General features: G+C 36.9%; 1 protein-coding gene across 1 annotated transcript; it reads left to right on the top strand.

The window, feature by feature from the left end:
- Window positions 1–4,481: 4,481 nt before the first annotated feature.
- On the top strand, window positions 4,482–12,949 carry LOC7472633 (uncharacterized). The gene is made up of 5 exons (XM_024594908.2): window positions 4,482–4,778; window positions 4,853–5,048; window positions 5,131–5,217; window positions 12,340–12,525; window positions 12,635–12,949. Exons 1-4 carry the CDS (start codon window positions 4,561–4,563, stop codon window positions 12,493–12,495), a joined length of 657 nt encoding a protein of 218 aa, XP_024450676.2. The 5' UTR covers window positions 4,482–4,560; the 3' UTR covers window positions 12,496–12,525; window positions 12,635–12,949.
- Window positions 12,950–15,150: the final 2,201 nt, after the last annotated feature.

Genomic DNA, 15,150 nt, shown 5'->3' with positions numbered 1-15,150 from the left:
TTGTGTAATCAATTAGGGTAAATAATGTTTGATTATTGTTGTGTTTTTGACGCTTCTTGCCCAGCAATCATTCCATCAAGGAGAGGTTCAAAGGCTGACTTGACTGGGTGATATATAGTTAGATGTTTTTCCATTTAAATGTCCATTGAAGAGGTATATGCATTTAAAAAGGTGATATAAACACCTCGTTTGATGAATTAATGTGATGGACCCGCCAGCGTTGATTATAATCCTGATCATGGCGTGCATATCGCATCAGATTGACCTCAAACGAATAATATTTTTTTCCAATAATATTGTCAGTGCCACGCAAGACATAAATAATTGTGTAGTAACAAGTTAACAACCGCATAGTAAAATCTTTTGTCAAGCTCAGAATAGTTTTAATTTCGGCAAGAGAGGCTGCGTGTTTATAGCTACTTTAGCATCAGCCTATTAATGTTGATGTGATTATACCTTCTACCAAACCAGGCTAACCAGCAATTTAAGATTCTGGAAAGATCCGTTCCCTCTTTATCCCATTTGATCTAGGAATAAGAATGAGTAAAAAAATGAGTAAAAAAAAAAGAATGAGTAAAAAAATTAAAAAATTAATTAAATCAAAAAAATTAAAAAAAATAATAAAAAAATCATATTATTAAAAGAAATTGATTATAATTTTTAAAAAATCAACCGGTTTGGTTTAGTTTCGGTTTTATAAGCCTGAAACCGAAAAAACCGAACAAAAAAAACCGAGTCAAACAGAAAAAACTCGGTTTTGTTCTAAAATAACTGAATCGAACCGAAACAGGTCGGTTTAAACGGTTTCGGTTTGTTTTTCAAAAAAAAAACCAATTTAATTATTTTTGTTGATAAAAACCAAACCGAAAATAATCACCCTTAAATAAATCAGAGTAACATTATAACATATTTAAAGAATAATTACTCATAAGAGATAAACACCAACAAGAGAGACAAGATTGAAAAAACATTAAATATAATTGAGAATATTCATATAGATTTTAAATTCGATTTTCGCTTTATATTTTTCTTCAAAGTAAATTTAATAAATAACTACTCATAATTATTTTATAAACACCACAAGATTTTCTATTGGCCACTCACTTATTCTCTACCCATCAAATTAGCTCAAGTGTTATTAATTTAGTGAATTAAATCGTGCGTTATATGATTACAGATTAAATGAGATAAATGGAGTCTTTCTTGCTAATGACTATATATGTAGATCATGGAAGATTATCTGCTTCATCATTGCTTTATTTTTTTAAAATAAAAAATAAAAATAAAATCAAATTTAACATTTTATTTTATTGATTGACAAATAAGTATATAATATCAAATTTATCTTCGAAACTAGTTGTTGTTGTTGTAGTAATATTTTATCATGTGCGGTCTGCAAAGACAACAACACAGCTTAAAATAGAGAGAGCGTTTTAACTTTAATTGATACTTTACATATTTTATTTTATTGAGTGACAAGATTGCATGTACATGCACGTGAACTTAGTAAATATTATATGTTTAGAAAACAATTGATTGCACAGTTCCCAGCCTATATGCTTATTAAATAAATAAACCAGTCCGTGATTTTTAATATCTTGCTAATCAACTAAATGACCTTGTTTGGAATATAGTTTACAATTGAAGAAGATTTCTTTTTTTTTTTTCATTTTAAAAATTAGTGGATGGGGATCTATGTATCGGTCAACTAAAATCGGATTTTTCATATGTTTTTCTGGGAAATTCTTTGGAACTAGAATTCCCTGTACCGATTTTGGTACTTTTATCATTTTCATATTGTAAGTAGGTTTGAACTAATTAGAATCAGAATGATATACTAATAAATTATTTGTTTTTGCGTCTAAAAAATTATATTTTTTACTTTAAGTTATTTTTTTGTATTTTTAAACAGTTTTGATACGCTGATATCAAAAATAATTTTTTTTAAAATAAAAAAATTATTTTTATATATTTTTAAATAAAAAATATTTTAAAAATAATTTCCAAACAGCCTTTAATAAATCATTATAGCATTATACAGAGAGAGAGAGAGAGAGAGAGAGAGTATGATATAAATGGACAAGGGAACTGGTGAGGAAATGAGGCTGTCAGGATGCATTTTTATTTGTTTGAGGTGGGTCCTAAATTCTATCGCTTAAATAAATGAAAAAAAGAAATGATGTACTCGGATCCATGGGCCCCCGTCCCTCAATGTGTACAGCCTTCATCACATAAATATCAATCAATGTGTAAAGAGAGCAGTGTTATAAAACACCGACGGACTAACGTGTCAACTTGAAATTTGGCCGATTTGAGGTATTTGTGTTAAAGAATTTGAGGTGTTTGTGTTAAAAAAATAGTAAAGGAATGATTTACATGGTTTAACTTCGTGAAAAACCCGACCTTGCCCATTAGAATGACCGACAACCCATTGTGGCCCAGGCCGTGAATCATATGAGCAATTGGCAAGGATGTTCCGGGGATAATCTATGATCAAGAGAAATGGCTATAGTATTGGCAAGGATGTTCTGGGATTATTTTGTGAAAAACCCGAGTTGATTTATGATTTTATTTATTTTATAATTTTATTTAAAAAACAATTTTATTTTAATTAATTTAAGTCTTCAATGATTTTAAATTTTGTAAAATTTAAATTGAAAATCTTTAAAACATGACCAATTAAGTTACACCGTTCATCTATTATTTGCAGGTAAAGAGGAAAGGCGTGATGATGCCCAAAATTCTCTAGGACCGAGGGCACCCATTCAAAGTTAAATCGAGGACAATATCATACTAAAAAGCTTTTTTGTTGTTAGACAACGACACTTTTCTTAAAGTTAATTTAGGGATGATAATGTACGTGTGATAATCATGATAGATCTCAAGAGTGATCAAGAGGAATTCAGTGGTGAATACGTCTACTCCATCCTAAAGAGACCACGGATTTCAAATTAAAACCCTCCATTCCCACTTTCCTAATGAAAACAAAAAAAAGATTAATTTTTAATTTTATTCTGTTGATCTATCCCTGTAATTTCACTCGATCATCTGAGCATCTAATGTTTTTCGATTTATTTAGATCAGGTATTTACTGGTGTGATTAAGACAAAATTAAATACAAATATAAACTGACTTGGTTTTACTAAAATTGGACAAGAAAAAAACTTGACAATATGAACACGCAATGACTCGGCATCTCTCATCCGGCTGGGGACAAAATACACCCCACTTGGAGGTCATCCAGACCCCAGTGAAGGAACCCGTGTACCTCGTCACCGAGGGGGAAATCCTCCGGAAAAAATATTACATTCTGATTTTTGGTCTCTATGATCTTATTCATATTCGACTCTGAACGAATGGTTGCTTTTTTGCGAATAAGAGGTGGCGATCTCTGACTGGTTCGGAGGTTATTTTATACAGCACACAAAGCTCTCTCTACCGGAATCAGCTTTTACAGTAACTAAACGATCCACTAGTCCTAAACTAATCGCCTGCCTGCAGCACACTCACGTGACCTCTCTAATTCGAGATTTGATTAGTTCAAGGCTGTACAAAATGCCTCGAGCCCTAAAATAAGAGGACATCTCCATCTTCTTCTTCTTCCTCAAGCTAATCTTTACAAAATCATAGTCTTTTAAAACTTTCTTTTCTCCTCTATCTTTATTTAACTTAGACACCCAAAGGTTTTGTATTGTTTTAAAAGATTTTCTTTGTTCTGTAGCCTTCTGCAACCCGTGAGTTCCCACCCTTCCACAACTCTAGTCCATTTCGGTTTTCGAGGGAGCAAACTTTCCCGTAGAGGTTCATCACGACCTCGTGAAGAATGGTTTAGGAGGGTATCTACGAGCGTAAAAATAGTTGTTTCTTTTTTAATATTTTTTATTTAAAAAATTATTTTTAATATAAACATATCAAAACGATAAAAAAAAAAAACTAGTTTTGTATCATACTTCTTGGTCTAATTTAAGGGATGTTTATGAATATAGTGGTATTTACTTTTCTCTTATAAATTAATTAAAAAATTATTTAAACGAGTATAATTTATAATTCAGGTCACGCGTTTAATATGTCAAGTCGTGAGGCCTGAATTAATCCAATATTTTATTGTCTTAATATTTATTTAAAAAAATTATCTTAAACTTTTTAAAAACTAAATTATGTGTTTACTTATTATTCAAATTATTTTTGAACAATGTAGATTTATAATACAAGTTGAATATGATTTAATTTGAAAACTTGTGATAAATAAACACCTAGGTTATATTAAATGACAATAAAAAAATTCACAATCTAAACATTTTTTTTTTTATATTAAATCTTTTTTTTTTATCCCAGTCGCAGCATAGTTCGGACAGCAACCTTGTTATCACTATAGGTTTTCTCATGATCGTGACCTCAGCAAAGTGGCATATTATTTGAAGTGGTGGAAGGAAAACAAGGCCGCCCATAGAGTTAAAAGCCCATGAATCAGTTTGCTATAGGGTCCATATACACAGGAGGCATAATTTTTGTTCTTCTTTTTAAAAAAACCGCCTCCGGTTAACAACTACAACGGAAACGATGGATTTTGGGAGCTCCGACGTTAGCTTATGGAAAAACTCCCTCTCTGCATACCCAGCCCGAATTCAATCTCTCAACAAAACAAACCTCGTTTCTCTTGACGATTTTTACAGAATCGAACTCCCTTCTCTCATTCACCAACGAAACCCTGACCCACACATCACCACTCCCGAGCTCTCCAAGCTCATGCAATGGAAACTCTCCCGTGGCAAATGGAGGTGCTAAGATTTATTTACTTAACTTCTTTATAGCATGAGTGGTTATTACTTGGCTTATTTAATGTTCATTTCAGACCGCGTTTGCTGGATTTTGTGTCGTCCTTGGACGAATCGCACGTGAAATCGGCTTCTCAAAAGGCATTTGAATCGCTTCCTGATGTATCCAAAGCTGTGTCTGCGCTTACGGTTTTAAAAGGTGTTGGTCCGGCAACCGCCTCTGCCGTTTTGGCTGCTTATGCGCCTGATGTAGCACCTTTCATGTCTGATGAGGTAATTTTCATGGGAAATTGTTTTGATTTTTTTTTTTATGTTTGGGTGTTCATTATTTGGTTTGTTGTGATGATGGTGATAGGCCATGGAGGCAGTTCTTGGTAACTCTAAAGATTACACACTGAAGCAGTATCTATTGTTTGTTGATAAATTGCAGACAAAATCCAAGGTCAGTTTCATTTTTCTTTTGTCAGTACGATTAAAAAGTGGTGTTCTTTTCACTTCTCATTGTCTTGATTTCGGATATTTTAATTGTATTTCTGTCACTGCTTCTTGTCATCTGTATGGATGGAAGTTTCAATCTGACTCAGGAGTTAGGACATTGACATTCGTATCTTGTTTTGGGCTGGTTATTGCTTTGCATAGTATTGTGACTGATTGTACTGGCTTGTAAACATGTTCTTAATTTAAGATGGACTGTGCTTTCTCGGCTATTTTTATTGGGAAATTATAAGATGGTCCCTGGAAAATGGGGCTTTCGCAGCTGTCACATAATGGTGGTTTAATTGGAGTGGGGGGGGGGGGACCAATATTGTTGAATAATTGGATTTAGCCTGATGTCTCATGATTCTGGATCTTACAATATTGTCTGCTGTCATCTGAAAGCAGATTTATTGTACATGTATCGCTTCCAATCTACTAATTTATGCTTCACAGATGCTTTCCTACAGTATGTTTTGTTCCAATAACAAGTAGTTGATGATATTTCTGGCGCTTCTGTGTATTTGTATTTATCTGTTTGTGGCTTTTTTCTGGATGGAATCCTTAGTTAAGGCAACATGGACCTAAACATCAACTTAGTAGTAGAGACAACTCTGTTGCTTTTGCGTGTACAATTATGAGCTTATAAACTAGGAACACTATTAATAAATCAAATTCAAGTTTTGCATCACTCCAAAGCATATTGTTTATTGTTTTTGAGCAATAAAGGACATTATGGCTCTATTCTGAAGCATCAGAAGTGAACCATAAAATTGTTTGAGAGGAATTAGTGAATAAAAGTTTTTGTTCTCTCGATCATGTCAATCTTGGTCTTTGATTAGTATCGTTTTCGTATTTATAAGCGGGTGCTCAGAATGGAAGAGATTCTTGTAAAATGTAGGAGATTGATGAGTTGTCAAAGACAGCGAATATGAAATTTAAAAGATGGGAAATATGTAGTGATATAAATGGAGTTTCAAGTCTTGCTAGTTTTGTATCATTGCCTTATTTCTGTAAGAAGCACGCAATGTCCTCTCATCATACTAAATTTGCTGGTTGCTTCGGACCAGTTAAAAGTGTTGGGCAATTTCCAGAACTCAAACACACACAATTTACGTGGTTCGGCAACTTGCCTACTCCACGGAGCTACTGGTTTGTATTAATGAAGCTTACAAACAATACAAACAAAGGAGGAGGAGATAAAACTCTCTCAACTCAACTCTACTCTCTCAAGCTCTCTCTATTCTTCTCTGTTCTCTCTTCTCTCTGTGTTTCTCACGCTGCACTCTATGTTCTTCATACACACACAGCTATACATATACAATTGATGATTGAAGGGGCATGATTGATGCCCACCGTTGCCTCCACTTTGTGTCCTCCACCATGTGCCAAGTGGGAGATTAGGTATTCCCACTTGCATATGGTGGGACATTGTTTGTCTCCACTAACTAACAATCTCCCACTTGGAGACAAACAATGAAATCATCATTTATCCTTGAAGACCAACTGAAGTTTTACACAACTTCAGTTTATCAAGTGTAACTCCTTTGGTTAACATGTCAGCTGGATTCTTGCTTCCGCAGACCTTTTCTAGCATCAGTTGTTCATCGTCTAGCAATTGTCGGATGAAGTGATATTTGATCTGAATATGCTTCGTCCTGGAGTGAAATGCTGGATTCTTGGCAAGGAAGATTGCACTTTGACTGTCGCTATACAAAGTACCTTTTCCATTCAACTTGCCCAATTCCTTCAGGAAACTCTGCAACCATACTATCTCTTTTGCAGATTCTGAGACTGCAACATATTCAGCTTCTGTTGTTGAAAGAGCAACGATCTTTTGCAAGGTAGAACTCCAGGAAACAGCAGTACCTCCTAGAGTATAAACATATCCTGTAGTGCTCTTTCTGCTATCAACATCTCCTGCTAGATCAGCATCTACAAAACCTTCAAGTTTCAAACCACCAGCTGTGAAACTGAGACAAGTTTCCGAGGAACCTTTTAAGTACCTCATGATCCATTTGACCGCCTCCCAATGCTGCTTTCCAGGATTGCTCATATATCGGCTTACAACTCCCACTGCATGGGCAATGTCTGGTCTGGTACAGACCATAGCATACATCAAAGAGCCGATAGCTGAGGCGTATGGAATCTTATCCATGTATCCATATTCTTGCTCAGTTTTTGGTGACTGATCTTTGCTGAGCTTGAAATGATTCCCCAGTGGTGTACTTACTGGTTTAGTATTATCCATACTAAACCTGCTGAGAACCTTCTTGACATACTCTGTTTGTGAAAGCTTTAGTACGCCTTTGTCTTTATCTCTGAAGATTCTCATGCCAAGTATTTGTTTAGCAGCTCCCAGATCCTTCATTTCAAACTGTTTTGACAACTGCTGTTTCAGCTTATCAATCTCCTCAATGCTGGATCCTGCAATCAACATATCATCTACATATAATAGTAGAATGATGTAGGAGTTGTCAAAATGTTTGACATAGCAACAATGATCAGCTTGGCATCTTGTATACCCGGAACTGCACATGAAGTTGTCAAACTTCTTGTACCACTGTCTTGGAGCTTGCTTCAAACCGTATAGGCTTTTCTGTAGCTTGCAGACTTGATTCTCCTTTCCTTGCATTGCAAACCCCTCTGGCTGTTGCATGTAAATATCTTCCTCCAAGTTACCATGAAGGAATGCTGTTTTTACATCTAACTGTTCAAGATGTAAATTTTCTGCAGCTACTATCCCCAGAACAACTCTGATTGTTGTGAGCTTCACAACTGGAGAAAATATCTCAGAGTAGTCAATGCCTTTCTTTTGTTGAAACCCTTTGACAACAAGTCTTGCCTTGAACCGTTTACTTCCGTCATGCTCAGTCTTCACTCTGTAAACCCACTTGTTTTGTAAAGCCTTCTTTCCTTCAGGCAGTGTGGTTAGCTCCCAAGTCTTGTTCTTCAGCAACGAACTCATCTCATCCTTCATGGCTAACTCCCACTTGCTTGAGTTTCCATCTTGTAAGGATTCTTCATAAGTTAGCGGTTCACCACCATCTGTCAACAAAATGTAATTCAGTAAAAGTGTGAACCGTTGCGGGGGCTTTATCGTCCTCGAAGACCTGCGAACAGCTGGTTCAATTTGCTCCGCATCTTCTTGTGTAGTAGCGGGTACAGATATGCTTGAGTCTTCTTGTAAAGACTCTTGATTGTTGTTCTGCTCAGTAACATCGGGAAGGCCTTCTAATCTTATGAATTCAGATCCTTGTGGCCTTGTATCTGAATCAGCCGTATCTGTTTCTGCACTTGATCTGTCTTTGTACAGAACTTTCTCATTGAAGATCACGTTCCTGCTTCTGATCATCCCAGAACCGAAAGCCAAATTCTTCATCTCCATAGCCGATGAAGAAACATTTCTTGGATTTGGCATCCAACTTGTTGCGAGCATCAGAATCTATATGAACATAGGAAACACACCCAAAGACCTTTAAATGAGAGAGTTGTACCTCTTTTCCTCTCCATACTTCCTCGGGCAGTCTGAACTCCAAAGGAACTGATGGTCCACGGTTGATCAAGTAAACTGCGGTATGAACTGCGTCGGCCCAGAATGTTTGAGGTAACCCTGAATGCAACCTCATGCTTCTAGCTCGTTCATTGATGGTCTTGTTCATCCGTTCAGCAACGCCATTCTGTTGCGGTGTGCCTGGAACGGTCTTTTCCATTCTGATACCATTGACAGCACAATACTCCTTGAAACCTCCATCAATGTATTCTCCTCCATTATCAGATCTTAAGCATTTCAACTTTAGACCTGATTCAGTCTCAACCATAGCCTTCCATTTCTTGAATGTTTCAAACACATCAGATTTATTTTTCAGAAAGTAAACCCATACCTTCCTGCTGAAATCATCAATGAAAGTCACGTAATACCGAGAACCTCCAAGAGATGCTACTGGAGACGGTCCCCATAAATCTGTGTGTACCAGCTCTAGCTTTCTTGGTCTTAAAGTCCTGCCAACCTTCAAGAAACTGAGCTTTTTCTGTTTTCCAAGAACACAGCTTTCACAAATGTCTAGATCGACATTTTTTAATTCTGCCAGCTTTCCCTTCGACTGAAGTATCTTCATCCCCTTTTGACTCATATGGCCGAGTCTACAGTGCCATAGATGTGCTTGATTTTCTGCTTCAGTAGAGGCAATAATATCTGCAAATCTTGTGGTCATATACAGGGTGCCGGTTTTCTTTCCACGAGCCAAAACCATTGCTCCCTTTGATACCTTCCACATACCTCCAGAAAAAAGGATTGAATGACCACTATCATCAAGTTGTCCGACCGAGATCAGCTTCTTCTTTAGATCAGGAACATGCCTTACATTTTGCAAGGTCCATATAGATCCATTCATTGTCTTGATTTGTACATCTCCTAAACCCACAATATCCAATGGTTGTCCATCGGCCAGATAGACTACACCGTGATCTCCAGCAATATAGTTTTGCATCATTTCATGGTGTGGTGTACAGTGAAATGAAGCACCAGAATCAAGAACCCAATCATCAACAGGACTATGCACAGCAAGAATCAAAGCATCTTGCACCTCATTTGTGGTAGCGTTTGCAGAGTCAGCTTCAGGTTTTTTCGGTTTTGTGCAATTCCTCATGAAATGACCAGGTTTGCCACAATTCCAACATTCAACCTGCTTTCTGGGTCCAAACTTGCTTTTACTTCTATATCTTGATTTTGATCTGCCTCTGGATAAGCCTCTATCATGTCTCCTCCCTCGAGTGTTGATGTTGAGAGCTGATCCTGAGCTTGAACTTTCACCCGAGTCTTTCCTTCGCACTTCTTCAGCCAAAATCAAGTCTCGAATGTCATCATACTTCAGTTTGGATTTTCCAGCTGAATTGCTCACGGCTGTCCTCATGCCTTCCCAACTGCTTGGAAGTGAAGCTAGCAAGATGAGTGCACGAATCTCATCATCAAACTCAATCTCAACAGATGATAATTGATTTGTGATGGTATTAAAGTTATTGAGGTGTTGTGTCACAGAAGTGTTTTCGACCATCTTCAAGTTGAACAACTTTTTCATCAGGTGCACTTTATTATTTGCTGATGGCTTCTCATACATCCCAGACAAGGCTTCCATCAATCTTGCAGTGGATCTTTCTTTCGTAACATTGTGAGCAACTCTTCTTGATAAGGATAACCGGACAATGCCCAGAACTTGTCTATCAAGAAGTAGCCAATCTTCTTCTTGCATATTTTATGGTTTACTCCCCAACAAGGGAAGATGAAGTTTCTTCCCATATAGATAATCCTCAATTTGCATTTTCCAGTATCCAAAATCTGTCCCGTCAAATTTTTCAATTCCAGCTGCTTTTATTTCATCTGCCATTTTTACTACTTCTCCGATTCGAATTTCCCAAATCTGACCTTACAGATGTGTCCGGAACAGCCGAAAACCTTGGAAATGACACTGAGATCACCCCAATCGGACTTCGGATGGCTCAGATTTTAGCAATCAACGTTTTGAATTAACGGACGGTGCAGATGCAGCCGCGTGTCAACCAGAGTACCGCCTGCGTCGCACCGGATCAAAACCTCAGTAGCGGTTCTGATGAAGCCACGTGTCAGCAGATTAGGTCCTGCGTCACACCGTATCAAAGCTCAGTAACGGTTATGATGAAGCCACGTGTCAGCAGATGATGGCCTGAGTCACACTGGATCAATACTCAATAGTGGTCCTGATTTAACCACGTGTCAACTGATTGGATCCTGCGTCGTACTGGATCAAAACCCCTCAACGGTTGTGATGTAGCCACGTGTCAGAATATCAGCTTCTGCGACACATCGGAACAAAACTCAGAGATGACGTGTCAGGTGACGTGGCAGGTGACGCGGACGTGGACCGTACGGCTGTGCTGACGTGGCGGGTCAGCCCGACCCGTTTTGCAGAAGCCGGGCGAAGATGGAGCGTGGCGCGCGTACGACGCGTTGGTGCGCGTGGGCAGTCTGGGCGACGGCGCGTGTTGGCGCGTGCGGGCATGCAGGACGTCGGTTCTTCGCCGGGTTTGCAACAGTGGATTCGTCCGGTTGTCCTCTACACGATGGTATGTTCAAAAACACGTTTGGAGAACTTTGATTTTTGAGTTTGGATCAAACACCCTCTTTGTCAAGAACAAGCTCTGATACCAGTTGTTGGGCAATTTCCAGAACTCAAACACACACAATTTACGTGGTTCGGCAACTTGCCTACTCCACGGAGCTACTGGTTTGTATTAATGAAGCTTACAAACAATACAAACAAAGGAGGAGGAGATAAAACTCTCTCAACTCAACTCTACTCTCTCAAGCTCTCTCTATTCTTCTCTGTTCTCTCTTCTCTCTGTGTTTCTCACGCTGCACTCTATGTTCTTCATACACACACAGCTATACATATACAATTGATGATTGAAGGGGCATGATTGATGCCCACCATTGCCTCCACTTTGTGTCCTCCACCATGTGCCAAGTGGGAGATTAGGTATTCCCACTTGCATATGGTGGGACATTGTTTGTCTCCACTAACTAACAAAAAGGGGGGCTCAAATTCACAAAAAAAAAAGTGTGTTAATTTAGGAAGCTTTATGTGGGAGCTCGTAAAGGGGTTGGTGGGCAGCAATGTTATGCAAAGTAATTTACATGTCTAATCATGTGATCAAAACTTGGGATATTGTAGGTATAATTATTTAATTAGAGTTTTCTTGATGATGGTTAACTGAACAGTGGTTAAAAAGTTCAGCAAAAGCTTTGGCCACACCTTACACATTAGAGAAATTAGATAAATTTGTTTATGGCAGGATTGCTCAAGTACTGGAAATGGGAATGTTTTAAAACACATTCTAGAAAATTTAATATTCTGAAACATCCTCTTCACTTTGCCAATTTGGTATACTGAACCATCATGTGATTTCAATTTAACATGATATCTTGTATGTTAGCTTAAAGGCCCAAGATTCATTATCCTTCTTTCTGCATGTGCAAATGTTGTTTGTTGAAGGAATTGAAGTAATACAAGTTCTCCTTGACTTGCTGGTGTTTTATCTGTTGAAAATATTTAAGGAATTAAGTTCAGTGAGGGACATTTTTACACCATCAGACATAGAAAGGGCCCTGTGGAGTTCTGCTGTAGGGGCCAAGTTGCTAGCTTTGCAATCAGATCCAGACTCCAAGAAGGCTAACACGGCCAGAGACATCAAGAGAAAGAGAAAACGTTGATCTAGGGACGTGCCCCTTGCACCAATGCTTGTAAGCTCTTTGCTAATTTATAAACATTCTTTATGCATACTTACCTACTCATGAACAGCAAATCCTCTTCAATTTTTATTTACCTGTTTATTTGGCTTTCACCCTGCAGGTGGTAATGATCGATCAGTGCCTGCTAATCTCACATCACTAATTTTCAGCGCTCTGTGTTGGTTGAAGAGTTGCAAGGTCAGAACTTACAGGACAGCATTTTGTGCTCAAATCACTTCACTGGTACACTTAATATGGCCAATGCATGTAATATTAGGTTGGGAGATTCGATCTTAGGCGAGGCAGTTAGCTCTTTCATTTATTATGGAAAGTTGAAGCACTCGCTAATCTTATGGGACCTTGTGTTGTGTATTATTATTTCTCCAATGCCATCAAAAAAGGGTCCCTAATCTGTTTGCTAGCTTTGCAGCAGCTACTTACTCCTCTTCTCTTTTCTTAAAGACAGTAGTTCTGACCTTACTCCCAACCACATTTTTTTTCTCTCACCTGGGACCTCCCCCGCGATGGAGAGGGATGATTCCATCAAGCCTAGAAGTTTTGCAGCTAACTTCAACAGATTTACATTCGAGAAGTGGAGCGGTTTTGTTTATTATATAGTAAATCAGGGACCTCGTCCCCTTCACAAGTCATATTAGACATCTTCAAGCTATGCTATGTTTCAAGTCAGATTTAGACTGGTTACATTTATGATACATTGAAGGCCAGTTTTGGACTACCTGTATGCAGACCCAAATATTCTTAGACGCTTAAGCATAAACCAGTGCTTACCTGCCGTATTTCGAAATGTTCGGTGAAGTTTGTGCAAATGCGATGGCTTGCTTTCATTCATTGTGGCTGTCCTTAGTCGCATGATGTTGATGATTCTAAAATCTGAATTGGATAGAGAGGGGCTGATCACCTAGCTCATGACCCAGAATGCGAGACAAAGTCTACGAGACACCTAAGCCCGATCCTTTAATGGGTCATGCACTTCTCCGAGCATCCGAGACCTAAACGCAGATTACATCCTTTTGGGTTTGGGCATATCATGTGGTCCATGTTTTCATTAAACCTGGCAAGGATGGTGTAACTCCCTGGTTGACCCAACAAGCTCACAATGTCCATCTCTAGACTAGACCCATGGTATTCACAGAGTCCAGTAAGGCAACACCCCAGGTAGCAGAAGGCTAGTTACGGATAGATACAACTTGACATCAACAGTTCATCTTCAGGTGCATTTCATCCTGGAGATTGGTTCTGCAATCTCCATTAACAATGAACAACTCATGAAACCTAAAACTCATACAATTTTGAGAGAGGCTTGTTGTCACTCTAAGCATGTGTCACCGTGCAGTCTAGGATCATGTTTATTTTTATGTTTTAATTTTAAATTAATTTTTTTATGTTTTCAAATTGTTTTAATGTGCTGAATTTAAAAATAAATTTTAAAAAATAAAAAATATTATTTTAAATCATCTTCGAATAAAAAACCCTTTAAAAAATATATTCTGTGATGTACTCTCATATATTACCCAACACTATAGACAGGAGGAATATATAAACTGCCTTGAACAACAAGATGTCATTTTCAAACTTACTATCTTCATCCTCTTACAACCTATGATTCCAGTTGCAATTATCTTTCCTTAAACTCTGCAAACAAACAACACAAATTCCAAGGATATTTTACTCTTTCAATTGTGTTAACTTAAACACCAACGAGTTTTTAAACCTAATAGAAAACCTGTTTGCAGGAGTTTGTGCCAAGTCCAACATTCTTAGCCGTCCACTCGCCTCGAAAAAAACAATATCTGTAAGGTTTTTTTAAAAAAAATTACCGAAAAAAATAGAAAAAGAAAGAAAAAGATTGGTGTGCCACATTTCAACAATAAAAAATCAATTTCAATGTTAATGAATTATCTTGCCAAGAGAAGTGTCATTGAAGTAGTTTGACACTTTTATTTTATTGAAAAAAATAAATTAAAGTTTAAAATGATTTTTTTTATTTCGGTTTAATTTTGAGTTTATGATCGATTGAAGGGTGTTTTGAGATTAACAAGGGATTCAATATAATTTTATATAATTTTTATCTGATATTTTTAGATTAAAAGGATTTAAAATAAATTTATGAGGTTCTGAAACTAAGACCCTATCTTTTCGGCATAACTGCTGACTCTTTGTTTGCCAATATAGACAATGCATTGTTTGTTTATTTTTTTTATAAAAAAAAACAATAAAGTAGATAACGTGTGGTCTACCTTTAAAAAAATAAATAAATAAACTCAAATCCGCATGTCTAGCCTTCTTTCTATTGAGCTAAGGACGTGAGCCCAAAATTAATGATTTTATCACATTAATTTTTTATTTTTGATCACATAAAAAATATCAAGGTATTATTTTATTTTTTAAAATAAAAACTTAATTTTAAGATCATGATATGTTTTTATTTTTAAAAACAGTGCTTCTAATTAAAAAAAATTTTTTTTACTCAAGTAGTATTACTTTTCAAAGTGTTTTTTATTTGAAAATATATTAAACAATATATATTTTTTAACTTTTTCAAATTTATTTTTAATATCGGCACATCAAAACGATTTAAAAATAATAAAAAAAATTCAAAAAAAAAATTTAAATTTC

The sequence above is a fragment of the Populus trichocarpa genome, chromosome 2, assembly GCF_000002775.5.
Source record: "Populus trichocarpa isolate Nisqually-1 chromosome 2, P.trichocarpa_v4.1, whole genome shotgun sequence".
NCBI classification, from domain to species: Eukaryota; Viridiplantae; Streptophyta; class Magnoliopsida; order Malpighiales; family Salicaceae; genus Populus; species Populus trichocarpa.
Note: the sequence above shows the minus strand (reverse complement) of the source record. Positions and strands in the feature narration are given on the sequence as shown.